At 31.8% G+C, this 26,953-nt stretch overlaps 1 protein-coding gene across 3 annotated transcripts in view; it reads right to left on the bottom strand.

Annotated features, from left to right (window-relative positions):
- Ss18 (SS18 subunit of BAF chromatin remodeling complex) overlaps positions 1-26,953 on the bottom strand; it is an 84,747-nt gene that overhangs the window by 12,230 nt on the left and 45,564 nt on the right. The window contains exons 4-10 of one of the 3 annotated variants that reach the window (XM_046433425.2): positions 26,725-26,878; positions 22,440-22,661; positions 8,367-8,534; positions 7,632-7,736; positions 4,667-4,759; positions 3,832-3,954; positions 948-1,081 (exon numbers count right to left, since the gene is read on the bottom strand). In XM_046433425.2, coding sequence (XP_046289381.1) covers positions 948-1,081; positions 3,832-3,954; positions 4,667-4,759; positions 7,632-7,736; positions 8,367-8,534; positions 22,440-22,661; positions 26,725-26,878 — 999 coding nt within the window. The remainder of the gene's footprint in view (positions 1-947; positions 1,082-3,831; positions 3,955-4,666; positions 4,760-7,631; positions 7,737-8,366; positions 8,535-22,439; positions 22,662-26,724; positions 26,879-26,953) is intronic. The other 2 variants (XM_046433434.2, XM_046433442.2) reach the window with 2 other exon arrangements.

Below are 26,953 nucleotides of genomic sequence, written 5' to 3'. Positions count from 1 at the left end.
TTATGGGATAATTCTGCCAAATGCTATGTTAAGATCTATACACTGAAAACAGTAGTTCTGTTGAAAAGATTTTTTTTTAAGGAACATGTCGTATTCGCATGTTGAAACACTCACTGATATCATCACAATCTTCCCCAAATTATCTACAGACTCAAGAACATTCCAATCAAAATGCAAGTAGGCTTTGTGTAGAAATTAACAAATTAATTATAAAATTTATATGGAAATACAAAGAATCTACAATGATGAAACAATTTTGAAAAAAGAATGAAGTTGGAAAACTAGCACTATCTGATTTCAAGACTATTATAAAACTGTAACAATAAAGACAGTATGGTACTGAAATGAAAATAGATCAATAAAACAGAAATAGACATGTTTATGGATAACTGATTTTCAGTAAAAGTAAAAAGATAACTCAGTAGAGAAAAGAGTCCTCAACAGCTGAGAACATTAGCTATGTAGAAAAGAAAACACACCAACCTTCAATTCATATTCTGTAACATATCAATAAATTAACTCAAAATTGGATCATAGACTTAAAGGTAAAATCTAAAACCATACAACTTCTAGAAGCACGAGAAATAAGCAGGGAGCTAATAAAAGCAACAACACAGATGGATTTCAAATCTCACCAAGTCAAGGCAAAGTTTTCACCAATAAACATGAGGAAGAAATACCTATATTAAGTGTGCCTAAGGATAAAATAAAGAGAGAGAGAGAATGAGAACATACCATTGCCATATTTCAAGATGTGTTTTACATGTCAGAGTGACTATGATCAACTATACTAGCTTCCCATGAAAGAGACTTAAAAGTAACATACTTATTTTTTACTTACAAATGTCCCAGAAACAAAAGAAGAAAATATGAACTTTCAAGTGAAAAATACTCAATCAACAATGAACAAACAAGGTGACAGTTCCACAGCTGACCCAATAACTTACCTGGTCATATCCATAAGGCCTCTGCTGGGGTGGCTGGGGTGGTCCAGGTTGTGTTGGTCTATAACCCCCATACTGCTGACCTTGTCCTTGTGGATAGTTAGGATACTGAGGACCTGGACCACCCTGTGAAGGACCTATAAAATAATTCACAAAGACAAGTCTAGGCAAAAATATAGTACGTTTCTAGAATTTGAGAAGGGTTTTAAATTAGATGTTACTATATTTTCATATCTAAACTACAAAGGAAAGTTTGGTACCAAGATTTTCCAAAATGCTTTGTGAAATAAATTTCAATGGTTGTAAGAGTGGAAATACTCTAATGCTGCTTCAATAAAAACTATTTTGTGTTATGTCCTAGATATTAGTAAATGTATAAAATAAAATGGGGAAGAAATACTCAAGGAATTATGAAGTATAATAACAATTAATTTACACACTGAAAATTCATAATTTGTAACTGGAAAGTTAACTGCAAGCAAGCAAGAAACAAAAGAAAAAGATGTAGATTCAAAGAAAAATTATGAAATAATTTCAAAATATAGACCAAGCATTGATTAACATATGCCATCACCAAAGGAATCCTATGGCTATACTCTATATCAGTAAACTTATTAGACAGTATTTTAAAACAGAAACTAAAAATCTGAAAAGTCACAGGTTGAATATGAAAAAACTTGATTCAAAAGTTACTCTGAAAAATGGAGTTCTACTCAGCCATAAAGAAGAATGAAATAATGCCATTTGCTGGTAAATGAATGGAAATGGAGTGAAATAAGTTGAGATTCAGAAAATTAAGAGAAGAACATTTCCTCATGTGTTAAAGCTAAAGCAAAATAAGGGAAGGAAGGTGGCAGAGAACAAGATTGGACATTAGAAAGATACATGGTAATCAGTAGAATAGAAGGAGAACAGGAGGAAGGGAGGAAAGAAGGAAACTACCCGTTTAACAATAGCTTGTTATATACATATATAAATGTACCAAAAAGAATTTTACCTGTGTATATATGTAGAAAATGCCAATCAAAAATAAATAAATAAAGTAGTGAAAGGAAGTTCAACAGAGGAGAGAGAAAATAGGAGAATGGAAAAGAAAAGGGGAAGGGAGAAGAATGGAGAATAAAATAAAAATCCTTGCATGTCTTATCTTGTCAAAATGAACCCAAATACTATGCATAATTTTAATGCTATAATTTTTTTAAAAAAAAGGTTACTCTGAGAATCAATCACCTTTTATACTTAACCCACAAAAATGATTTCAAGTTCCAGAGATAGCAAGGAATTAATTTGGTGTGCTAAACAAATGTGTGTATTTTAGAAATTCTACTCTTATCTACTGTAAAGAATGCTTTATAAAGCATAAGCTAAAAGCTTTGACACTTCAATGTTTTCTTCCAGTCATTCAAAACCAGGCATAAAAACAATGACTACAGAAGAAAGTGTCAACAGAAAACAATAAATTTCCAATTTTAAATAAATCCAATCATCTATCATTTACTATATCGTCATTTATTAAAACTTTAAATTTTCTATTAAATCAATTAACTTTTCTTTAACCCTCTCTTCTGAATGAGGATTATGTTTCTCCTAAGTCAATGAATTTGCCTGATTAAGTCACATCACATTTGTTCTTATGCAAATGCAATAAAATCAGAATATTCTATTTATTCCAAATACAAACACTAAATAGTCATGAAGGGGAGAGGTAAACAAGTTCCTTTGTTTATTTGTTGTCATTTTGTTTGTTTTGTACTGGAGATTCCCTTTTTATTTTTTATTTTGAGACAGGGTCTCACTAAGTTGCTAAGGCTGGTATTGAATTTGTAATCCTCCTGTTTCAGCCTCCTGAGTCACTGAAATTACAGGTTCGAGGCATCATGCCAAACTTCTTTGTTAAATAAAAATAATAAATGCATGGAATAGTTCTAAAGACAGATCTAGAATCAAGGAACTACAGCTTCTCTTCTTTAGGAATATACCTGATTCCCAATATCAGTTCTAATGTTTATGTTGAAAGGGCAAGAGAATTTCATCCTGATCTTGGATTTTTAGATTTTCTATCATATGTAGACGAAGGTGCCAATAGGAATAGCAGGGCTTAAATCAATTACTATAAACAGTAAGTTATGACTGATGTGAAAAAGAGACCAAGTTAGCAAGAGGTGGTATTAGTATTAAAAAGCAGCTACTTCTATGTTATTAAACCTTATTTTCTAAAATGACTATAGTAGCCTAAAATTTAAGACTGAGATAGCAGGTCCCCATCATTCAGTGTTACTTATATATTTATTTTTGGAACCAGAAATTTAATCTAGAGGAATTTAACCACTTAAGAAACATTCCCAGCCCCACTTTTTTCTATTCTATTTTGATACAGTGCCTCACTAAGTTATTGATGCTGATGATGAATTCACGATCCTCCTGCCTCAGCTCACTGAGCTGCTTGGCTTACAGGCATGCACCACCATACCCAGCTCAATGTTATTTTTTGTAGTTAACAGTTATTCTTTTTTAAAAACAAATTTGCTAAGCAAGTTATGTACATACAGTTAATTCTAATCCCAATCATTAGTTTTCCAAACACATATAAAGTTATTGGCTGGTCATGAATACCAACTAGGTCTGAGAATTCCTTTTTCTTGTCTTTTAAATGACTACACATCTTAACTTTGGTCAATTAACTACCTTTAGTTTGTGATCTTTGGATGATTATTATTATCTAAGAGGAATATTTTAAACAAATGCTCTAATAGGAGACTAGGCTAAACCTATGACTTTTAAAAACTAATTCTTATAAAACTAAATGTTAAATATCTCCACTTTCATATTTCAAAAAAGAAATCATCACATTGGGATGGGGGGAATAAAAATTGCTAAAAGTTATTACCATAGCCCTGCTGCTGTCCTGGGTAGCCCTGCTGCCCTGGGTACTGCTGCTGCTGGGGTGGATATCCTTGTTGTGGAGGGGGTCCCTGGTAAGCATCCTGTTGTTGGCCATATTGTGAATTTCCTAAAGGATAATTGGAGAAGAGGAAAAAAAAAAAACACTGAGAAGTTTGCTGAATTAACTTTTTCCCTCTAAGATGCATAGCCAACAACACAAGAACAAAATAAAATGCCATATTGATTTTTAAAAGTTAACAAAACAAAGAAAAACTCAAACCAAACAGAAGGATTTCGGCCAAACAAACTGCAGTTAAAGCCAATTTTGCAAGGTTGAACTGCAGCATTTTCAGCGTCTCTGCCATACGAGCATTACATTTACTGGAACATCACAGTCATAAGATCATGACTATGCTAAATAAAATAAAAAAGACAAAATTAAAGACAGCTACAAGAGCACACACTAGCTACACAAGATCAGCAAGCTGTTTCCTAAAGGCACTATACTTATATGTAAAATTATACATATGTAAACACACGCGAGGGGGAAAAAAATTGGATTGATGGGTTTATGTTCAAATAGAAAATTTCCACTGAGGAAAAAATTATTTTTAAATGTTTTAGTCTTTTTATTGTTGTTAGAAATGGCAAGTCATGGTTATACATTTTAAATATTTGTAAGGAAATTATTTTGATTGTTTTGGGCTCCCTATAACTTTTAAGACAGCCAGCAACTAGTATTCTACAAGAGCTTTGCATGGGTAGAAGTTGTCTTATGCAAGAATTTTCATTCCTGTAGAAGGGGATATATATGTATGTGTGTGAAGGTATATAGATACCTCCTTCGTAGTAATGTTGTGAGGAATCCTCATAAGGCCTATCGTAGCCTTGTTCAGGATACGACGGTTGCTGATAACCGTAATCATTATGACCTACATCAATTCGACAAGAGACAGGAAGAAACGTTAATGGCCACTGAGTGAAAACCCTAAAAATATTTAAACTTTCAGATAAAATTGAAAAAAAGAAAAAGAAATGGAAATACATAAAAAATAATTTCAATTGCATTAGCCAAATATTTACAAATGTGACTGTTTTCATATTGAGATAACGTGCAATTTTTTTAAAGCAAAAAGCAGTAGTTTTAGAAACATTACACTTATAGACTTGACTCTGATATTCCTCATTGAGGAGGGAAAAACTTTATCTTCTTTTTTTTTAAGAGAATGAAAGCATTTAGGCCTTTCACATGTAAATAACTTGAATTAAATTAGAATGAACAAAAGAAGCAATTATCATATTTTGTCAAACACCTGTTCTGCTGGTCTCCAATTCCACAGCATATGCTAAAAACAATGCAAAATATAAAAGAGCTCCATAACTTTTTTCCCCTGAAAGAAACTGAAACAATTTTTTCACACTCTTAACATTTTCTCACATAATCTCAAAGTGTTTTCAGGTGCAAAATATATTTATTAATGCTGCCACTTTAGAAGTCTTTAGAAAATATTTCTGGAGTACCATAAACATATACCTTCTTAAAATTAACAGTGTTAAATTCTAGGGTACACCTTCAATTTTAAGAAATAATAAATTTCACCTGTAAGATAACTAGATTCTATTTTCATCCTTTAAATAAATTTCACTAAATGTAGAAAATGACTTTTCAAGTTGCTAAAATCTGAACTGAATTTTACAAGAATGTCTAATTATAGAAGAAAGAATATGGTTAATGAATAAATATTATACTCAGTGCTCTAACATTTGAATATTCCCAAACCACTACGTAATTATCTATATCAAAGGTAGGCAAACTGTGTCCTGTAGGCTTTATATAACCAGTGGCCTATTTTTGTAAATAAAGTTTTATTGTAATATAGTCATGGCCATTCATTTAAGTACTATGTCAAACTGCTTTCATAAAAAAAGTAAGGATTCAGTGGTTGAGACCAAGACAATATGTCCTACCAAGGCTAAAAAATTTATTATCTGGCCCTTTGCAGAAAAAGTTTGCCAACTCCTCATCTACGTTACTATCTGGACATGGGGAAAAAAATATCCAATGCTGTTTAAGAAAATAATTGTTGCTATAAGTGGAATATTTAATGCATATATCAAGACATACTTATATACATTAATGCAAAAATGGTACTGTACAAATAAAAAATCCACTACTGTAATAAAAAAGTACAATAACCTTAAGGTTTTGATATTTACAAAAATAACATACCTATCTATTTTGAATAGAAAGGTCATATTTATAATAAGGCAAATTTCACATTTCAGGAAATACTTAGGACCCAAAAAAATAAGTTCAACTAAATCATTTAAAAATTAAACAAGTAAAATAATCATTAACTTCAACAATATAACTTAACAAAGTTGATTTCAACTCTTTAAAAATCTATAGTCCATACTAAAATTACTAAGTTTTTTTAAGAAAAAGCTAAATACGATGTGTACATATGAAATAAAAAATAAAAAAGCCAACTTTCTAAATAATTCATGGCAAGAAAAATCTGAGATCAAAAAATACATCATTCTCTAAACAAGAATAATCCACATATGTCATTATCACTAATAAACATTTAATGATGTAAATATTATAGATGATTGCCCTTCCTGTAATATTTAGAGCCTCTGTGGTAAAAATCAGTGTCTTTAGAGTACCAATGTACCTTTCTTTATATTAATACACTTTAAGTTTCCCTAATTGTATTTCAAATTGTTAAAATGTGAACTAAATTTTACAAGAATATCTAATTACAGAAAGAAGAATATAGTTAAATATACTCCATGCTCTAACATTTGAATATTCCCAAACCAGTTTTTGTGAAACAATTTTTCAAATACACCAAATTATATCTTCTTGCTAGCTTACATTAGTATCTAGTCAACAGCTCCTGATGCTTTAGCTTTAAAATTCTCAGTTTCTCTACTAAGTAACTTAAATATGCCAAAGGAGTTTACTATGAATGAATTTTCTGGGAAATCATTTCATAATAAGACAAATTATTTTATAATATGACTATATCTTGACTTATCATATCTACAGATTTGGATTATTTTTTCTTCAAAATTACATTGTAAGAATTTTCAAACAAAGAAATATTTAAAAAACTGCACAGTGAAAACCTACTTGTATACTTTTATTATTACTAATTAGATTTTCTTAAAATGTGATCTTTACTAATCATTTTTTCACACTCTACCTTCCCTCCTTAAAAACAAAACAAAAGAAACCCACTAAGCTGAATAACTAAAAATCTGGTTTCTAAATTATCTTGCTTATTCTACTAAATCTATACAAATCTATATATCCTGTGATAGAGTACAGTCCCCTAATTCTTCTCAAATCCAACACTAATGTACACAACAGAACATTGTTCTTTGAGAAGTATGCAATGTTAACTGATATTCGAGAACTATATTCTCCATGTATTTATACAATGTATAAAAGTAAACCAATAGCTGAATTTTATAGTATGTGAATTGTATCTGGATAAAGCTGTCATTTAAAAAAAAGTAAATCAATAACATTCGCTTCAGTTCAAATGAGCAATCACAGATATGAAAGGATCCTCTTATACACAAAAAGGATTCCAATGACAGAATGTGATTCCTGATGGTACTAATGGAATAGCTACTCAAAATATACTTTGAATTAGGTTATAAACTAATACTTAAATTACTAAAGTGTTTCTAAATTCAGAAGAAACAAATTGATAGTTTCTTCATCTTCACTGTCTACATTAATGTCGGGCAGGGATAGAAAATGGGAAGGTTAACGTTAGGAGAGATTACCATCAGGGTAATATTGCTGGTTCATGCCTTCTGGAGGACCTTGTCCACCATGACTGTATTGGTCCCCATAATAGTCTTCCTGGCCTGAGTACTGCTGTGGTGGGCCTGAAAAACCACAACCAGTCAAGATGTAAATAATTCGTTCTCTGTCATCAAAGGCTTTCTATTCTGATGTAATGAGAGATTATTTTTCAGATGCAGATTCCCCTCCAACACTTTGGCATTTCTGGTACTTTTAATTATTCATATACACACACAAACATAGAAACACAGTAATTCTACATACCACATTTACTAAAATTAACGTTAAGACCACACATGCAATATCAAACAAAACAACTCAGAAAAAACAAATACTAAGTTCTTAAAAATAGGTTCAACTTAGTAGAAGATTAATTTCCTTTTCATTTTGATATTAGAGCACATCAAGATAAAATTGGGCTTGTTCCTAGCCATATATTCTAAACTTCTAAAAGAGAAAACAGTATTTCCTGATGCAAATTAGCAAGTTTTTGGTATAAAAATTTTAGGATAAGAGAAAGATGTGTATCAGGAAGTTCCTATTTATTTAATGACTCTTAGGACCCTTCATACCTACTACATCCACTGTCTTTGGAGGTGGGGGAATAACAACAAAAAACCCCGACTATGCCTAGACAAAAAGTTCACTAAACTCAAAGCCTTTCAATTACTGTTATTAATATTAAGCAGGAAATTTTCCAAATGTAATCTTACCCTGTTGAGGTGGTCTATAGGGAGGAATCTGTCTCTGACCCATCATATGATTGCCTTGGTTAACTTGACCCATCATTCCCATGGGTGGCTGCTGTCCTTGGTAATGCTGCCCACCTCCTTGTGGCATATTGTATTGCTGAGAAGGGGGCTGCTGATGCATCATTGGACCTGAAAATAAACATTATGCACATAATTTTTTTTTGCACAGAATTTTAACATCTTCAGAGAATTACAAGATTCTGTTTATAATACAAAATATATAATAAACATAATAAAATCAACTTAAAAGCAAATCTTTGAATTAAAGCTCCCACACCTTAAAAAACCCTATAAATAAGGATATAAACAACCAATATATGGTAGTTGACCCCTAGAGCAGTATTCTAGTCATTCAATAAATAAATAAAGACAAAATAGATAAAATATATGAATATCTTGAATGTATATATTTTCCATGTTCTAACTAATATTTACCTATACCACCTTTTTAGAAATACACAAGTCAGTAGTCAAATGAAGAGAAATAAATCAAATTCCTGGATTTCTATTTTGTTTTATTTTGAATAGCCACTTAATAATGACAGAAAAGGTAATTATACAAACATTTGCAAACACATCAGTAGAATTTCATAAATTTAATTTTAGGACTGGGGACTGAACCCAGGGGCACTTTACCATTGGAGCCATATCCCCAGTTCTTTTTGTTTTGAGATAGGGCCTCACTAAATTGCTGAGGCTGATCTTGAATTTGCAATCCTCTTGCTTCAGCCTCCTGAGTCACTGCCAGTCTACTGTTTATACAGCTACAAATACTCCCCCCTTGACTGTCCTGGGGACAATTTAAGAAGAAAGTATAAAAGGCAAAGAAACAATCAAGAGCCTGGAAAAGTTTTACAGGAAAACCTGCCTAGAAGAGCCAAGAGCTCATCATTCAACTATTTAAATAAACAACCGAAAACAATGCAAAGCAAAATCACCTCTTTAAAAGTATTACTGACCTATCATAATAGTAACAAAGTAAGCAGAAATACTTTCTAAGTAAAGAAATATTTTATCCAAAGGAATGCTCTCTCAAAGCTAATGTTTTTCTCCTATTCATCTTATTCTGTTCTACTTTTTTTTCCAAATTCTTCTTTTCCTTTTAATCTTATCATTGTAAAATAAGTCTTTTCAAAAGTTACTCCCGGCCCTTTTTTCAACAAGGAAATAAACGCTTAATAATAGGAACTAAGTAGCTCAGTGAGAGTAGAGAGGAAGAAAACTTAACATTTAATGCACAGTTACACTGCCAGTTACATGCTTTCACATTCATTTCCTATAAACCCCTAACAACTAACTACCAGACAACAATCCCAAATTGTTTTTTTTTTTTTAATTTCAAATTTTCAGCCAAGAAATCCAAAGATCAAGATTATATAACTAATAGACACTAGTTGGGACTAAGACAAATCTCAAATCTGATTTCAAAGCATATACCTGTTCCACTATTTTTCATTAGCTCTACTAAAAAAATAAGCTATATTTGGTCTGTAGTTCAGAAACAAGTTTTGCTGTAAAAAAGTTCTAGGGCTGGGGTTGTGGCTCAGTGGTAGAGCGCTTGCCTAGTATGTGTGAGGCACTGGGTTCGATCCTCAGCACCACAGATAAATAAATAAATAAAATAAAGGTATTGCATTCAGAAAAAAAAGTTCTAAGACCATAATGAACTTAACTGAGGTTACAATTTCAAGTATATTTTATATATAATTAAGTACTGAAACTAAGAGTCACAGTATAATAGGCAACCTGATTGAGTATTTGTGTAATTTATCTTCAGGAAATGAAGGTTTTGCTGTGTCTTTCTTCTCCAACACTGTCTGAAAACCTCTTGCCTTAACTGAAAGTAGCAATACAACTAGTGCATACTCTATGCATTGAAACCAAAATTAAAAAGAAAAACCATAATAACTGGGGGGGGGGGAATCCAAAAAGATACATAATAAAATTCTAAGCTTTGCTCTAAAGGAGAAAAGTAATTCTAGCTTAAGCTCTAGACAGCAAAGACCATGCTGCTTGTGCTTTATCTTTTGGGACCATCAGCAATTCCAATCCCAAAGAGCTCAATTACCACCCTTCCCTTATTCTCAGTCACTTTTCTCCTTCTGAGGATCCTAACATCATTCAGGATCAAGCCTAAAACCACAGAGAGAATGAACAGGCTTGCTCTACTATAAAAACGTACTTTTCATTGTTTCCTTGAAGACTTACCCACTAAAGATAAAAAATTACGATTTTATAACTTCAATTCTGATTGTTTAGGAAACATTTTCTTTATGATAAAGAAATATGCTACAGTGGTAATGTGTGAGTATCATCTCCTGAGACACTAATGAAAATAAGAGCTAAATCTCAAAAGACTACCCCAAAGTAAGTTTCAAAAATGTACACTATAGAGTAAAATAAAACTACAAAATGAGTCTATTATAAATAACCATTTTCTGTGAATAATAGCATTATATGTTATTATATGCTTAAGGGATATTCCTCATATTTTCCTTAAACCATTTTGATGTTAAGATGCACTATAAAGTATAATATATGAAGACTCTTACTAATATCTTAATTACTAAGAAAATACTTTTTACAAGGATATAAAACAAAAAATTACCATGTTATTTACTTCCATTTTGAATTTTATACCCTTCTAGATATTCTACAGAAATAATGGCCATATCTTAAAACATAAAATATTCCCCAAATTACTGTACTATATATTACTGAAATTCTTGATTCCACTGAGATGGTTAATACTTAGTTTTATCTGAGTCAGAAAGAATTTTCTTAAAAGAGTAAGCTGAGGATCGAATTTGAGTACTTCTTATATACCAGACGATGGGCCAAAAGCCAACTGGCACAAAGATCTGACAGGAATTACCACAATCTCAATGACTTACAATTATATAGATCAAGAAGAAAAAAGGTTTTACAGACATCGTTTTAATTAATCTGTGAAGAGTTTTGAAACAATATTTTAAAAATGTTCTGACTTATTCACTTATTCATATCTGTAGATTCAAACCAACACACTAAAATTCTATAAATTATTTCATTAATCTAAGAATTATTTCAACAACATAGTTAAAAATGATAACTAACATTAAATGAGCACTTATTATGAGCCATGAACTAAGCTAAAAGCTTTATATATATTATTTATCCTCCCCAACCCTTACGAAAACAGGTATTATCAACTTAATTTCCCTAAAATATAAGAAATTTCCTCAATTTACCAATAATTATAAGAATCAGCATTGATTCTATAAGGAAACTGTTGACAATCATTATTTTCATTTTCACATTTTATCATTTACTATTCATATTTTACTACTTGTTCCTTAACCAATTATTCTCAAAATAAGCCATTTATAGCTCAAGTACAGTACTAATAGTTGGTTTACAAGAGAAAAATTCCTGTATTCTAGCAAACTCAAGTAGCTACACTACTATATGTTTAAGCAGTCATTTAAAATGAAAAAAAAGATTCTCTACATAACTAAATTATACGTCTGTCCACATCAAGAATTTTAAATAGTTCACAGTCAGATGTTTGGACATAATACCAAGGATAAACGAACAAAAGCTTAATAAGAAAATGTACAATTATCCCAGAAACTTGGTAGCTAGGCACAAACTTAGCTGGTTACTTACCTAAGTAACTAATGAAAAATAAAACCATGATACATTTTAGTTAGTAAAAAGAACAACTCATTAAGTGATACAAACAAAGAACAACTCATTAAGTGATACAAACTTTTTTGACTAGGTGCAGTGGGGCAAGTAATCTCAGCTACTTGAGAGGCTGAAGCAGAGGATCATAAATTCGAAACCAGCCTCAGCAACTTAGCGACACCTTGTCTCAAAATAAGAAATAAAAAGGAGTAGGGATAGATGTAGCTCAGTTGTAAAATGCCCCTGGGTTCAATCCATAGGAGAAGGCGGGGGGAGGTTTTTTTTAATAACATGAAATTTTTACAGATATTCTCATAGAAGTATTAAAAGTTATGAACAATATCATCAATGTTTTGTTATCATTTGTTTCTTTAGTGACACAGATCATCTTATATGCAGTTATTCACATTCCCCGTTCCTTAAAGTTGTGATTCTCAGCCTTAAATGAATCTGTCCTCCAGAGGACATTTAGCAAAATCTGGTGAAAGTTTTAGTTGTCACAACTCCAGGGTTGGAGAAGGGGAGCCAGGAGGAACAAGGAGGGAAGAACAGGGGATGTACTGGGGAATGAAAATGAACAAATTATACTGTTTTATTGTTTACATGTATGAATATATTACAACAAATCCCACTGTTATATATAATTATAATGTGCCAATAAAAAGGGAGAAAAAGATTTTAAAAACTGGGGGGTTGGGGTGCAATTTTCATCTAGTATGCAGAGGAAAGAAATACTGCTAAACATTCCATAATGCACTGGACAGGTTCCCACAAGAAAGAATTATCCACCTCAAAATATCAATAAAGCTGAGTTAAGAAATCATTAATTTCTCAAGGGCATAATTTTAATTCACAGGGTTTTTTATACACTAGGCTGGAAGTTAGACTATATATTTAACTCCCTCATGATTGAGAACTGGGAAAAGGATGTGTAGTGAATTAATAAATCCAGCAAAATAAAAGGTTATGCTATTTAGATAACTCTTCTTAAAAGGATTCCTCTTAAATAGTTTCAACTGTATTACACAATAGTGATTTTTTTAAAAAAAAAAGTCACTGGCAAACATCTGTTGTTCACTGAAATGAGTTCCAAAAGATCTACATTTATGTGGCACATGTATCTCTGTTGTGAAGACCCTAACTTACCCAACCAGATAGCCACGGAGCTAGGCTACATTAGAATACCTAGCTTTGTTACTGAGCAGGAAAGTCAGAAAATTATGAATCATCTGGCAAAGAATAGATTATTCTAACCAGAAAAATTCTGAAGGAATAGACTACAAATAAGCAAGACTTTTCATATTTATTAAAATGTAATTTGTAAAGCACATTTTATAACTCAAGACAATTACACTTCCTGGGTACATTTCTCAGAGAAATGAAAATTAATGTCCAATAAAAAATATGGACACATATGATTATCCATAGCATCTTTATTTGTAAAAACCCCAAAACTATAAGCAATTAAAATGTTCCTCAATAGATGAAAGGCCAAGGTCTGAGGATGTAGCTCAGTGGAAGAGTGCTTGCCTAGCATGCATGAAGCACTGGGTTCGATCCTCAGCACCACATAAAAATAAACAAATAAAATAAAGGCATTCTGTCCATCTACAAATACAAATATATATATAAAAGGCCAAACTGTAGTACATCCATACCATGGAGTACTACTCAACAATAAAAATAAATAAACCGATACTATATGAAACAATTTGGAAAAAAACCAAAGGTATTAATTATGCTGTGAACAATCTCAAAAGGTCAAACACTGTATAATTCCATCTATTCAATATTCTCAAAACAACAAAATTAAGAAATGAGGAAAGAGTAACAGGAGTTTTCAGCAAATAGAGCTAGCTGGGGCCAAGGTACACAGAACATCTCTATTTCATCTTTGCAACTTCCTGTGAACCCTTAAAATAATGAACCTGAATTCTGCTCAGTTACTGTTTTAAGTGAAACTCACTTGGATTTTATTTCCCAAACCCAGAAGATTTTGATATTATCCATTTATCCATTTTACCTGATAGTTAACTAACAAGGCCTTCTTTGTTTCATTCTTGGAATGAAAGCTGATAGATGACAATATCAGAAAGAAGAAAGTTAATTTATCTAACTTGTTATGGCAGGAGAACACATATCTAGCTAATCAGTCAATCAACAAATAGGACAAAATAGTGAACAAACAAAACACAGTTCCTGATTTCTAAGAACTGAAGCGTCTAGGGGGAAATAAACAAATATTTATAAATAATTACATTTACATAACTATAAGTTTGCTGCTACAAATAGCCTAAGTACAGACTACTATACTTAACTGGACTTATTTAAGGAATAATTTAAAACTTACATACCAAGATTAGAGATCATCCTTATTTTGTGCTCTATGTTTTGTTTTGTTTTTTGTATTTTTAGGTTTTTTTCATATTAAACATTATTTTATAACTAGAAAAAATGTATAGGGGAAAAATCATGACCTTGAAAAATTTATTCAATATAGGCAATACTGATTCAAAGGTATAAACAAAATATATAGTCTGAACTACAATGTAATGGCTATAATAAACCTAAAATTCTTTGTAACAGAAACTTGCAATATTAGCAGTATTTCAGAGACTTGCTGATTTTAACAGTGAAAAGAAATGAAGGTATACACAATTCTCATTCAACCAAAACACTAGAGATCAAATATGACATTTACATGGAGTATTTAAAATATTTTTCATTTTAAATTTTCTATGTCATACTTAATATTCAGTATATATATTCAGTAACATCAAGGCAGAAGTGTGACCAGTCTTGGGAACCATCCCCTATAATTTCACAAAAGTGAGGGCCAATATTAGGGACCATCCCCTATAATTTCACGAAAGTGAGGGCCAATATTAGGGACCATCCCCTATAATTTCAACCCCTAAAAGTAATTATTTTATGTTACATAACATCACAATACTTATTACTATATTAAATGATATATGTATATTATGTGTATATTATATTACACACAAACACACACACACAAACAATTGGGGATTCCTATAGCTCCTGACTCGGGATTATGATATGGATTCATAGAGCAGGGATTATGACTAGAGACTGAGATCAACCATGTGGGCAATCAGTTAAACCTACATAATAAAGCCCTAATAAAAAATCTTTTAACATCAAGGCTCAGATGAACCCTACTGGTTAGCAATACTCTGTATCATCACATGTCCATGCCAGGAGAGAAAGCATCCTGACTGCTTCAGGAGAAAATAATGTAAACACTGCATTGGGTACCACTTCTGGGCTCCGCACTATGCATTTCTTGCCTTAACTAATGTAAATCTGTATACTTTCTCTGTAATAAATTCTATCTATGAGTGTAACAGCACTCAGTGAGTTCTGTGAATCCTTCCAAAGACATGATTGAACCAGAGGATGGTTTAGGGAACCCTTGAACTTGTAATTGGTGTCAGAAATAAGGCCAGACTAGGAGGTCATCCCCTATAATTTCACAATTGACTAAAATTTCAGTTAGCTTCAGAGCTAAGGGTAGTCCTAGGAACTGTACCATCTAATTCCTCACAGTGACTCAAATGAATGGCTCTTGCAATTGTGCCTCATCTTTCTCTCCTGTATCATCAATTTCCCCTCTAATGTATCATTCCTATCATATAATACAAGACTTAACATCTTCCCACATTTTAAAAAATATTTCTTGACATAATATCATCTTCTGGCTATTAATCCTTTTTTACCCCTCCTGTATCAAAAAATAACTAGAAATAATTGTGCTCACTGTTACCATTTTTTCTCTTTCAATTTTCTCATGAACATGTCAGTCAGGCTTCTGCCCCAATCCCTCCATAAAACTGTCCATCTTTGTCATAAAATCCAAGTTATTTTTCAATCCTCACCTCACCTGCTCACACAATTCTCTGATTTTAAAAACTAGTACCTTAGCTTCTAAGAAACTATAATCTCTTGGCTTCCCTCCCAACTTACCAGCTAGTCCTATTTAGTCTAAGCTTCCATGTTAAAATGTGGTAATAATCGTCAGATTTTTTTTCCTTCCTATTATCTACTTGTTAAATAATGTATGTCTTCTAATACCATAGCTTTTAATACACTCACTTCTCCCTTAAGTCAACACTCTTAATTTTTTAAGTAATAACACTAAAAAAGAAAAAGTTCCATTGTGAACATACTTAGGGTAACCAAATCAAATTGGTTTCTTTCCTGTAGGGAATCTCAGACCTGTTAATATGCTAATAAGCATGCTGAATAAGCATTTTACCAATAATTACTAAAATCTAGGCCACAATTTTGAAAGTTTAGAATCAACATTCTTCTACAATTAGAAAATAACTATATTTTTTTTCATGAAAATAATATTATCATTTTCAGAATCCTTCTGCTGGAATAAACCATTTCAAAAAACTAAACTGCCATACCTTAAAAATGAACAAAATGTTTGACTTATGTGAAATTCATATAATTTGAACAGCTTTAATCTATAAAGAACCCCTTCAAATTAATAATGGAGGTATAAACCACACAATATAGAACATGAAGAGGCAATTCACAGAAAACCCACAAATGGCAAATAACTGAAGAAGTTCAGAATCTTCTCTAATAATCAAAGAAATAAAAGTTAAGAGGACTGCTAGATCCAGCAGTGCACAACTATAATCCCAGCGACTCATGGTGCTGAAGCAGGAGGAAAGCCTCAGAGACTTAGCAAGACCCTGTCTCAAAATCAAATGTAAATGACTGAGATGTAGTTCAGAAGTAGAATGCTCTTGGGCATACAATATATATATATATATATATATATATATATATATATATTTATATATATATGTTTTTATATGTTCAGCAAAGATTAAAAAAATTAATACCATAGATATGTAGTGAAATCAGCACTTCCATATACTCTAGGGATGTGACCTCACACATCCTTTACATCTTTATTGAAAATAACTTCTCTCAAATATTTTAAATTCTCATGTATTTTATCCTGACAATTCTATTCCAGAATTTGTCTTATGAAAATCTAACACAACTATTCAAACAAAAATTTTTCTTCCTGAATTATTTGTAATAATAAAAAGACTAGAAAAATGTTTTAAAAGTAGATATAGTTAGGCTAAAATATATTCTAGGTTCATACAAATAATAATACTATTTTAGAAATGAGGTAGATTTATATATACTAATAGCAAAAAGGCACAAGGAAACATACCTATTACAATAGGTATGCAGAATTAAATGTTAAACTGTCCTACTACTCTAATGTCAAGCCTCTGAATCAGTCTAATCAAAGAGCACACTAATAAAAAGCATGGTATTTAAAAATGATGGATTTGGAACTTACCATTTAAATGAATCAAGACTTTCTTAATACTGTTCAAAACAAAACCAAAACCAGAAATAAACTAGATGCTATGAATAAAATGACAGTTGATAAAACAATCTCAAATTTTTGTGGCAATTTAAAAAGAAAAAACTTGATTATTCTAACCAACTGATATTTTAGAAATTATGCAATCAGTGAATCAGGATGTTTAAATGCACCATTATTTAATCTTTCACTTTAAGAAAGTAATCAATTTAGTCCAAAGATCCTGCCAAGATATATGAGTTCAAAAAGAATTATTTACATGGAATTTGTAAAACAAATGTAACAATTGGTGACACCCCCTTTCCTTTTGAATACGTAATTAGTAAAATTCTGGAAATAAGGAAAGCTACAATTAATAATGTCTGGGAATGAAAAATAAGCTGATTCTATCAAATATAACTGTTGGTCATCTTCAGAAGGTCTTCCTATTCTTATTTGACTATACTCCAATAAATGTATCTGTTGCTTTATTAAACGTTTTTAATGCACCAACTCTGTCTTTCTAGGTTATCACATGACATCTTATTCCAATTCCTATTCATGGAATAGATGTATTATTTAACCTCAGTCATTATTCTCAGCACTTAGGGAAATGGCAGTAAACACCAATTTCCTACCTTTTTAGAGTTTTTTGAATTCTGGTGAAGTTTCTGCTCTACAAAGGAGTAAGCTTATTAGGAATCTGGTTCTCTTCAGGTTCAAAATGATGATCAATGTACTAGATAGATAATAGTGAAAATAACATGGGAAAGTATAGGTTGGATTGCCTATTACATTAAAGGAACCTTCTGCAGTAAGTTTAAGAAAGAAAATCATAAAACTTCAGGGGCTGGGGTTGTGGCTCAGTGGTAGAGCACTTGACTATCATGTGTGAGGCACTGGGTTTAATAACTCAGCACCACATAAAAATAAAAAATATATAAAATAAAGGTATCATGTCCATCTACAACTTAAAAAAAATAACACTTCAGTTTTCTAGATTCCTAAGCACATGTAAGTCACTACAAATAAACTAAAAGACAATTATAATATACCACTACATATAAGCTCATTTTTTAAAAAGTTCAAAAAACAATAATTGCTGATATTCTTTTTTTAACAACTATGAATACAAAATGTATAGTTAGTAAACTCAGTGGGGTCAACTCTCTGTGTTTATGTGTTTTAAAGAGACAGGTTCTCACTGTTGCCCAGAATGGCCTCAGACTCCTGGGTTCAAGTGTTTTTCTTGCTTTAGACTTCCCTAAAGTCGGGAGTACAGGAAAAATCGTAACACCTGACTTTGTGCAGCATTTTAAAATGACATATTTTGTATGATAGGTTTCCATTTTGTTGTTATATTAGCCCTTGTACTGACTTTTCGCCCCCAAGGGTTGAATGCAGTTCAGTGATAAGCACTTGCCTAGCATGCTTAGGGCCATAGGTTCAAATCTGCAACACCATGACAGAAAAAAAAAAAAAAAATCCAGTAAACATTAAAAAGCTCAATAATGAAGCACAAAGAACTTCCATTATTCTATTACTGGAAATAATATCATTACTATATCACTAAACTCTGTATGTCTTATTGTAGCTACTAGTGTAAATTAGCAGACTATCTCTCTTGTCTTCAAGCAATCAAAATGATAAACTATAACTGTGTAAAATATCTATCCTTTGCACTGATTTCAATCTACTCCCAAATTACAAGAAGATTTTTAGAATTTACTTTTTTCTCCTTAATTTCACTTTTGATATTAAGAGAGACAGAAATAGAGGAAGGCAAGGAAGAGAAAAATTAGGGTAAATGTTTGAATTCTTAGAGCAATCTGCAAGTATGGTTAAAAACCAAAATCACTTCAAAACTACTAGCATTAATGTAACTATATTTGCAATGGTTTGCTTACAAAACTAATACTGGGGTCTGGGGACATAGTTCAGTGGTAGATTTCTTGTCTACATGATTTCTAAGGCCCTGGAATGGATCCTCAGAAACATGAAAAAAAGATAGAAAACTACTACCATATAATCCGTAATTGGCTAATTACTAACTACTCAATAATTATTAACATATTAATGTTATATTAATACTACTAATTTAATATACTAAATAATTACCACTTAAATAGCTCTCTTTAAAAACATAATTCTTCAATTATTCCTTTTTTTCCGTTTGTCACTTACCACAGGTTTCTTTGTTGTTTTGTTTTCTGTGCTGGGGATCAAACTTACATGCATGCAAACCATATACTAATACCACTGAGCTATAAGAAATTTCATAAGTTTTTCTTTTCCATGACTCATAACCCCATTAATAAAAAAGTTATTAAATACTCCTAACATTTTTCTAGCATTTCCTGATAGAGATAAATGTGTTGAAATACGAGGCTATTCAAAAGAAGATTTTAACATTTTAATTTTAACTCAAAGAACACTTAATATTTCAATAAATGTGAGAAACTATTAAAAGGCAAACATTTTTCCTATTACAGAGTTTTTTCCATCCAGTTAGGTCTAAACAAAAAACAAAAATAAATCCTTATTTTGTTATTTAATACTGGGGACTGAACCATTTCTCATTTATTCTAGTCAAGTACTCTATTGCTGAGTTAATATCCCCAAACCTTCAATTATATTTATTTTGAGATATGGTCTGGCTTAATCACTCAGGGTAATCACTTAATCACTCATGAACTTGGAATCCTCCTGCCTCAGCCTCCAAGTAGCTGGGATTACAGGTATGTGTTACCATAACTGGGTCTAAACTAAAACATACTTAATGTAAAATATATACCTTATTTTTTTTGTAAAAACTACCTAAGAAAATGTTTTATAAAGAAATGAATTGTAAAAATTCATTACTAAAACTTTCATCATGCTAAACAATTGATACAATAGGTTCCATATAATTAATGCTTTTTTAAAGAATTCATATGATTAAGAAAATGGGTGCAGTAGTGCACAAGTGTAATTCCAGGAGCTCAGGAAAGTGAGGCAGAAGGATCTTAAGTTCAAAGCCAGCCAGAGCAACTTAATGAGGTCCTAAGCAATTTAGCAAGATCCTCTCTCAAAGTAAATAAATAAAAAGGGCTGGGGATATGACTCAGTGGTTAAGCATCCCTGCATTCAATCCCTGGTACCAAAAATGAAAAAAACAAAAAACCAAAAAAGAAATTGGATGCTGCCAGAATACTCTATAACTTTTCTAAATTTTCTTTATTTTTAGAATCACAATTTTATTTGGTGTTTTTTGATTCTGAGATACCAAAATTTAAAAGCACATTTTTTATTTGTACCCAAGACAGACATTTAAAAACAGAATTTCCTCAGTAATTTCCATATTTTTTTCCTTTGAAAAGTATTTGGTTTTTCAAATCACACCTCTACATAGTTATTTTTTGTATAATCTGTGTTTTCTATCCAGAAACTCATGAATGATGAGAACTAAGCAAAAAGTAATATTAGTACTATAGTAAAAAGAAAAATGATACATTTGTATAAAATGACATTTTAAATTGCTATGAATATCTTGACCCTTTTTCTCCAAAAATAGTAACTAATTTCTACATGCTCACTGCTTTATTTTCTTCTTCCCCAATCACTTCATACTGTATCAAACTACCCTATAGAGGCATACATTTCTGTGTACACCCTATCTTTCCCTAACTATAGGTTTTTAAGAAGTGTGCTATCAGAATCATTATAGTTGCTATCAAAATCATCATCAGTTGTCTCACTCTCTCAGATATATCTGAATGACCTTCCTTCTGATTTAACACTGACTGGATCTTGCTATTGTTTTGAACCTTTAAGTGAAATAAATAAAAAAAATAAAAAAGAAAGAAAATACTTCATAATGGGCATTAAAGAACTTCAGGGGGGAAAAATGGAGCAAACACCAGTTTTGTAAAACTATACCAACAGTTTAGTCTATTACCTGTTTTCAATATCTCTCATCAAAATTATACTTTTTTCTGTACTAATATTTAAAAATTAAATAGTATTTCATCATAAAATAATTCAGTAGAACATTAACTTTCTTTATCTGAGTACATTTCAGTAATCTATTTTTTATAATCAGATCTAGGAAATTTTATTTCAAATATACTTAATTTTTCTTATATTCTTAACCTCACCACATTTTGTAAGTGAAATAACTTTACGCTGGCAAGATGCCAAATGTTTTAACAGGCAATTAGCAGAACAAAGCACCATTTACTGGTTTTTAGTTTTTATTCAAGGATACTTAAAAGAGAAACATGATAACAATTTCACTCTCTGAGACTGGTAATAAACTTTAATGGACTCAGACCACTCTAAGAAGAGTAGAGCAGCACCTCCACTGAACATTCTAATATCAAACCCTCACTAAGTCCAAAGAAAGTAATATAAACTAATATATCCTTAAAAAGTAAAATGAACCTTAGAGCAGATTTATTTAAGAAGGTGTACCTGCAAAGGCAAAAATTATATTTTCTCATTTTTTTAGCTCTAAACAAAATGTTTGATTATTCAATGATTTGCTTTAAAAACAACTCAATAATATAAAAATCTCCTAATAAATTGTTCAAATGACAAATTTTTTAAAACTTGAAAAGCTAACTTCAGCAATTTAATTTATAAATGTTAAAAAAAAGATTTAGGGGCTGGGGATGTGGCTCAAGCGGTAGCGCGCTCGCCTGGCATGCGTGCGGCCCGGGTTCGATCCTCAGCACCACATACCAACAAAGATGTTGTGTCCGCCGAAAAACCAAAAATAAATAAATAAATTCTCTCTCTCTCTGTCTCTCCTCTCTCAAAAATAAAATATCCAAACTTAGAATCTTTAAAAAAAAAAAAAAAAGATTTAATCTAGCTTCAAACTCAACATTCCCCTTTTTTTAAAAGCATGACTGTTTCTTACTACTTAATTTTTTATGAATCAGCTAACAACCTGATATAAGTATGTACTTTAAAAGGGTAACACAGCACGCTAGTATAGAACAAAGCTTAATTACCTTGGTTTGGTTGTATATTCATATTTGGTCTCGGGCCATAGTTTCCCATTGGCTGCCCTTGACTCATTGTCATCTGATTCTGTACTGGCATGCTCTGTGATGATGGCACAGAATGGTTGTAACCTCCCATGGATCCATGGCTACTTGAAGGCATATTCATGGAACTGTTTGTCATATTGAGTTGATTGGGTCCAGGTCCCTGCATAGGCATATGGTTAGGCCCTTTGAAGAAAAATGATCAGAACCAAAATATTGAAAGTTAAAGAGATGGTTTATACAAAAGTACCTAAAATAGCTATTTGTAGGTTTTTTTCATCATTGTAGTCATACACTAAACAATAATTTGAATATTTAATAGCAAATAAATCGCTCATATGAATGATAGAAAACACTGTGAAGTGAATATTCCTATTATTCCCATCTTAGAGATTAAGAAACTGATGTATTTGGAAAGCCAAGAATACTCTGAAAAAGAAGAGTAATAAGGGTAAACTAGCTTTATGAGACAGCAAAACATAAAGCTGGAGTAATTAAAGATGTAGTACTAACTAATATGAATGAATAGATTAACAGATCAACCAACCAGAATAGGGTCTAAAATATACCCAAATACATAGTAAGGTAAGTGATAATATAGTGATATTAAGTATAAGTGGGCAACAAAAAAATTAATTCAGTAAATGGTATTGTGGCAATGGTGTAGTCATCTGGAAAAAAAAAATTAGCTGGATCACCTCATTTCTCCCAATAAAACTAATCTACTTTGTATAAAAAATTTAAACATTAAAAAAGAAGAAAAAAGAAACCATATTAAAGAATCTCAAAAAGGAGAAACTTTAAAATAATCTTGGGAGGAAAATGCTTTCTAGAAATTCCACACCTTTAAAAACAAAAATTGATAAAACAGTGGTGTACACCTATAATCCCAGGGGCTCAGGAGGCTGAAACAGGAGGATTCACAAGTTAAAAGCCAGCCTCACCAATTTAGCAAGGCCCTAAGCAACTTAGCAAGACCCTGTTTCAAGATAAAAAATAAAAAGGGCTGGAGATGTGGCTCAGTGAAGTGATTAAACACCTCTGGGTTTAATCCCTGATACCAAAAACAATTGAAATATAAAATTTGATCATTGTATTGTCATGTGTAACTAATTAAAACAAATAAAATAATAATAATAATAATAAAAATTCCAGGTGAAATCTGAAAAATTATGGGTGTGTGTGTGTCTGTGTGTGTGTGTGTGTGTGTGTGTGTGTGTGTGTATATATATATATATATACACACACATATATAAAATTTGAGCCAGGTGTGGTGGCACATGCCTGTAATCCCAGTGGCCCAGGAGGCTGAGGCAGGAGGATTACAAATTCAAAGGCAGATTCAAAAACTTAGCAAGGCCCTAAGCAACTTAATGAAATTCTAAAATAAAAAAAAAAAAGGGTTGGGATGTGGCTCAGTGATTAAGTGTCCCTGGGTTCAATCCCCAGTGATCCCCCTGTAAAATAAATAAATAAATAAACTAAAAAAAAATTACTCAGAAGACATGTCATAAATCAAACTAATTACCTAATATATTAAGCAAAAAAAAGGGGGGGAATGAAAGACATGAATAAAAAGCTCAAAGAAACCTAAGAATAGATTCGTAAACAAGGAATGACTGATTGCTTTACTTAAAAAAACTAAAATACAATTTTCACCTTAGATTCTCAAAAATCAACTTTAATAAACCTATATTTTAAAGAAGCACTTTCAGGTACTACACAGAGAAAATAAATGTAAATAAGTATTATTTTTTATAGAGGAACTTGACAATAAGGTTATCAAATTTTTAAATGTACATACTTTGAACCCAGCAATTTCAGTTCTAAGAATTTATTCTATATAAATATTTGGTACAAGTATGTAAAAAAGTATACGTGTTTTATAAATATATTCATGGCAGCACAACTTATCAACATACAAGAAACAACATTTATTTCTATCAAAAGGAAAACGGTTCAGATAAGTTAGGGTATATCCATAAAAAACAAACACAAAAACAAAAAATACATGATGCAGTAACCAAAAAGAATGAGGCAGCTCTTTATACAATGAATAGAGTAATGGTTTCTATGATAAATCTTTAAGAGGGAAAGAAGACATATAAGACTATTCAATGTGCTATGGTTTGTTTTTTTAAAAAGAATAGTACAAAAAAAAAAAAAAGAAAAAAATTTTTGGGTAGAGACAAAGAAAGAGAAAAACCTCTTGACCTCTTGAAGGATAACCAATGCCTCTCTGGAACTCAGAGTTTGGAGAGTTAAGGGCTATAAACCTTGGTACTTTTTTATTTTGGCTGCATGATCATGTATTATCTAGGGGTTTTTTGTTTGTTCTGTTTTGTTTTGTTATCAGGAATTGAACCCAGGGGTGCTCAAGCACTAAGCCACATCCCCATCCCTTTTTTTTTTTTTTGAAACAGGGCCTCGCTAAGTTGCTGAGGCTTGCTTTGAACTTGTGATCCTCCTGCCTCAGCCTCCCCAGCTGTTGGGATTATGGGCATGTGCCATCATGCCCAGCCTAGTTTTGTTTTTTTAATCAATATTTTTTTTAAAAGGAACTGGGACTGAGAGGTTATGTGGCCAAAATCAAATGGCATAAGTATCTCTGAAACTTAAATTATCAAATAACCTATTAGAACTAAAATAGGAAATTAAGAGCCAAGTTAAAATTAGTGTTCACATTAAAAAGGGTGACTAGATGCTATTATTGTTAGGAGAGTCCCCTAACTATTATTTTAGATGCTCTACAATACAAGTCTTAAATGGTTGATAATCTCTGGGTTATGGAAAGAATGTAACTATTTCAGATGGCCTTACACCAAAAAAAAAACAAAATGTCAGAATAATATTAATTGTGCACTTCTCAAATGCTTACTTGGTCTTGGGCTTCAGTGTTATCTGGAGATATGTTATATACCTAATATAATTACACATACCTTTATGTTGTATACCTGATCGAAGGTACTACCATCAAAATCCCAGAATTCCTAACTAATCTGTATTAGCACTGCTCTTACAGTTCTAAAAACAATGTGTCCCAATAAGCTAAATGTGGATTTAGCAAACAAACAGCTTTCTCCTGACTACAATCTAACTGCAAACTAAAAAGTAGTTCTGTCTTTATTCCTACTTCCATACTGTGTGGGAGCCATCAATGCTGAGAGTCTTAGCAGGAAATAAGAGAGCCAATGAAATAGCATTTACCTCCTACATGATTAGTGTCACATCAATCTTCTAAACTAGGCTACCTTGCCTCTTTTGCTCTGTGTTCCCCCTTTGTTTCTTTTACTATATCTGTTGTCCTTGGAACCAATGCTACCAACAACACAATCAGCTGGAAAAGATACTATCGTAAGGATGCTAATTATTAACTTTAACAATAAACTGTTCTATGATTTAAGTTTACTATCCTTATTGCTAGTCGTGTTTGCTTTTTTCTACTGAAAATAGTCTTTGTCTTTAGAAAGCAAAAATATTCTCGTATTAAAGGTAGAGAATACTCTGCCAAAAATGATAGCTATCATTACTATTGTTACACAAACTGAAGATATTTTCAGCAAACGATAACTAAATAAGCACCCATGGCCTAAAAGACACCATTCTAGTGACTCTAAAGTTAAATGGATAAAGAGAAACAAGAATGGCAAAATACATGAGAAAGCTTACACTATTTCTTAGCTTTTAATTTTGATTTAAAATCAATTTCCATATGTTATGCTAAAAACATATGTATTCATAAAAATCCTGATTCAGCATCAGTAATATCTATGAAGAAATACTAAATACACCAGCACTTTAGAGTTTGTTTTTGTTTGTTTCTTTTTCCCATGTGTTTTTCTCAGTGATACTGCTTCAGAGATCAATAAATTTTTAAGTAAATAAAAACTCAGGGATGTTAGAATACCTTTTTGTAAACATATTTTATTTCTTAAGCCATGGTACAATGACTTTTCCCCCAAAAAAAGCTTCTAAAGCCAACTATGTTGCATAGTTTCAGACAGACTAAATTTAGCCAGTTCTGTTCATCAGAGGAATGCTGTGTGTCAGCTACATCAAAGCCCAAGGGCAGCCTGATAAACACTGAATACAGGTCACGTAGCTCTGTAGCTAACAAACTCTAAGAGAGCTTGTACTCGGGGGCATTCAAAGCAGTTTTGTCATCAACAATCTAGTATCCCTTGAGCCCCCATGTCATTTCAGTTGCTAAGCAACTCTGGTGTTAATGTCTTAGAGGAGAAAAACTTACCAGGCATCTGGCCGTTCATCTGGTTCTGCATGTGTGGTGCAGGAGGACCCCCACCTACCATTCCATCTGAAGGCATGTTGTGAGAGCGTGGAGGTGGGGGAGGGCCGCTCTGATTCATCACTCCAGGACCCATAGGCATATTCTGTGTGGGTGGCTGAAAGAAGACAGTTTAGCAAAACAAGAGAAACAGTTACACCAATGTATAAAAGATGTATATGGAATAACAGTT

Source organism: Marmota monax, unplaced genomic scaffold, assembly GCF_021218885.2.
Source record: "Marmota monax isolate L192 unplaced genomic scaffold, Marmota_monax_Labrador192_F-V1.1 WCK01_AAM20220418_F8-fsc00126, whole genome shotgun sequence".
Lineage (NCBI taxonomy): Eukaryota > Metazoa > Chordata > Mammalia > Rodentia > Sciuridae > Marmota > Marmota monax.
Note: the sequence above shows the minus strand (reverse complement) of the source record. Positions and strands in the feature narration are given on the sequence as shown.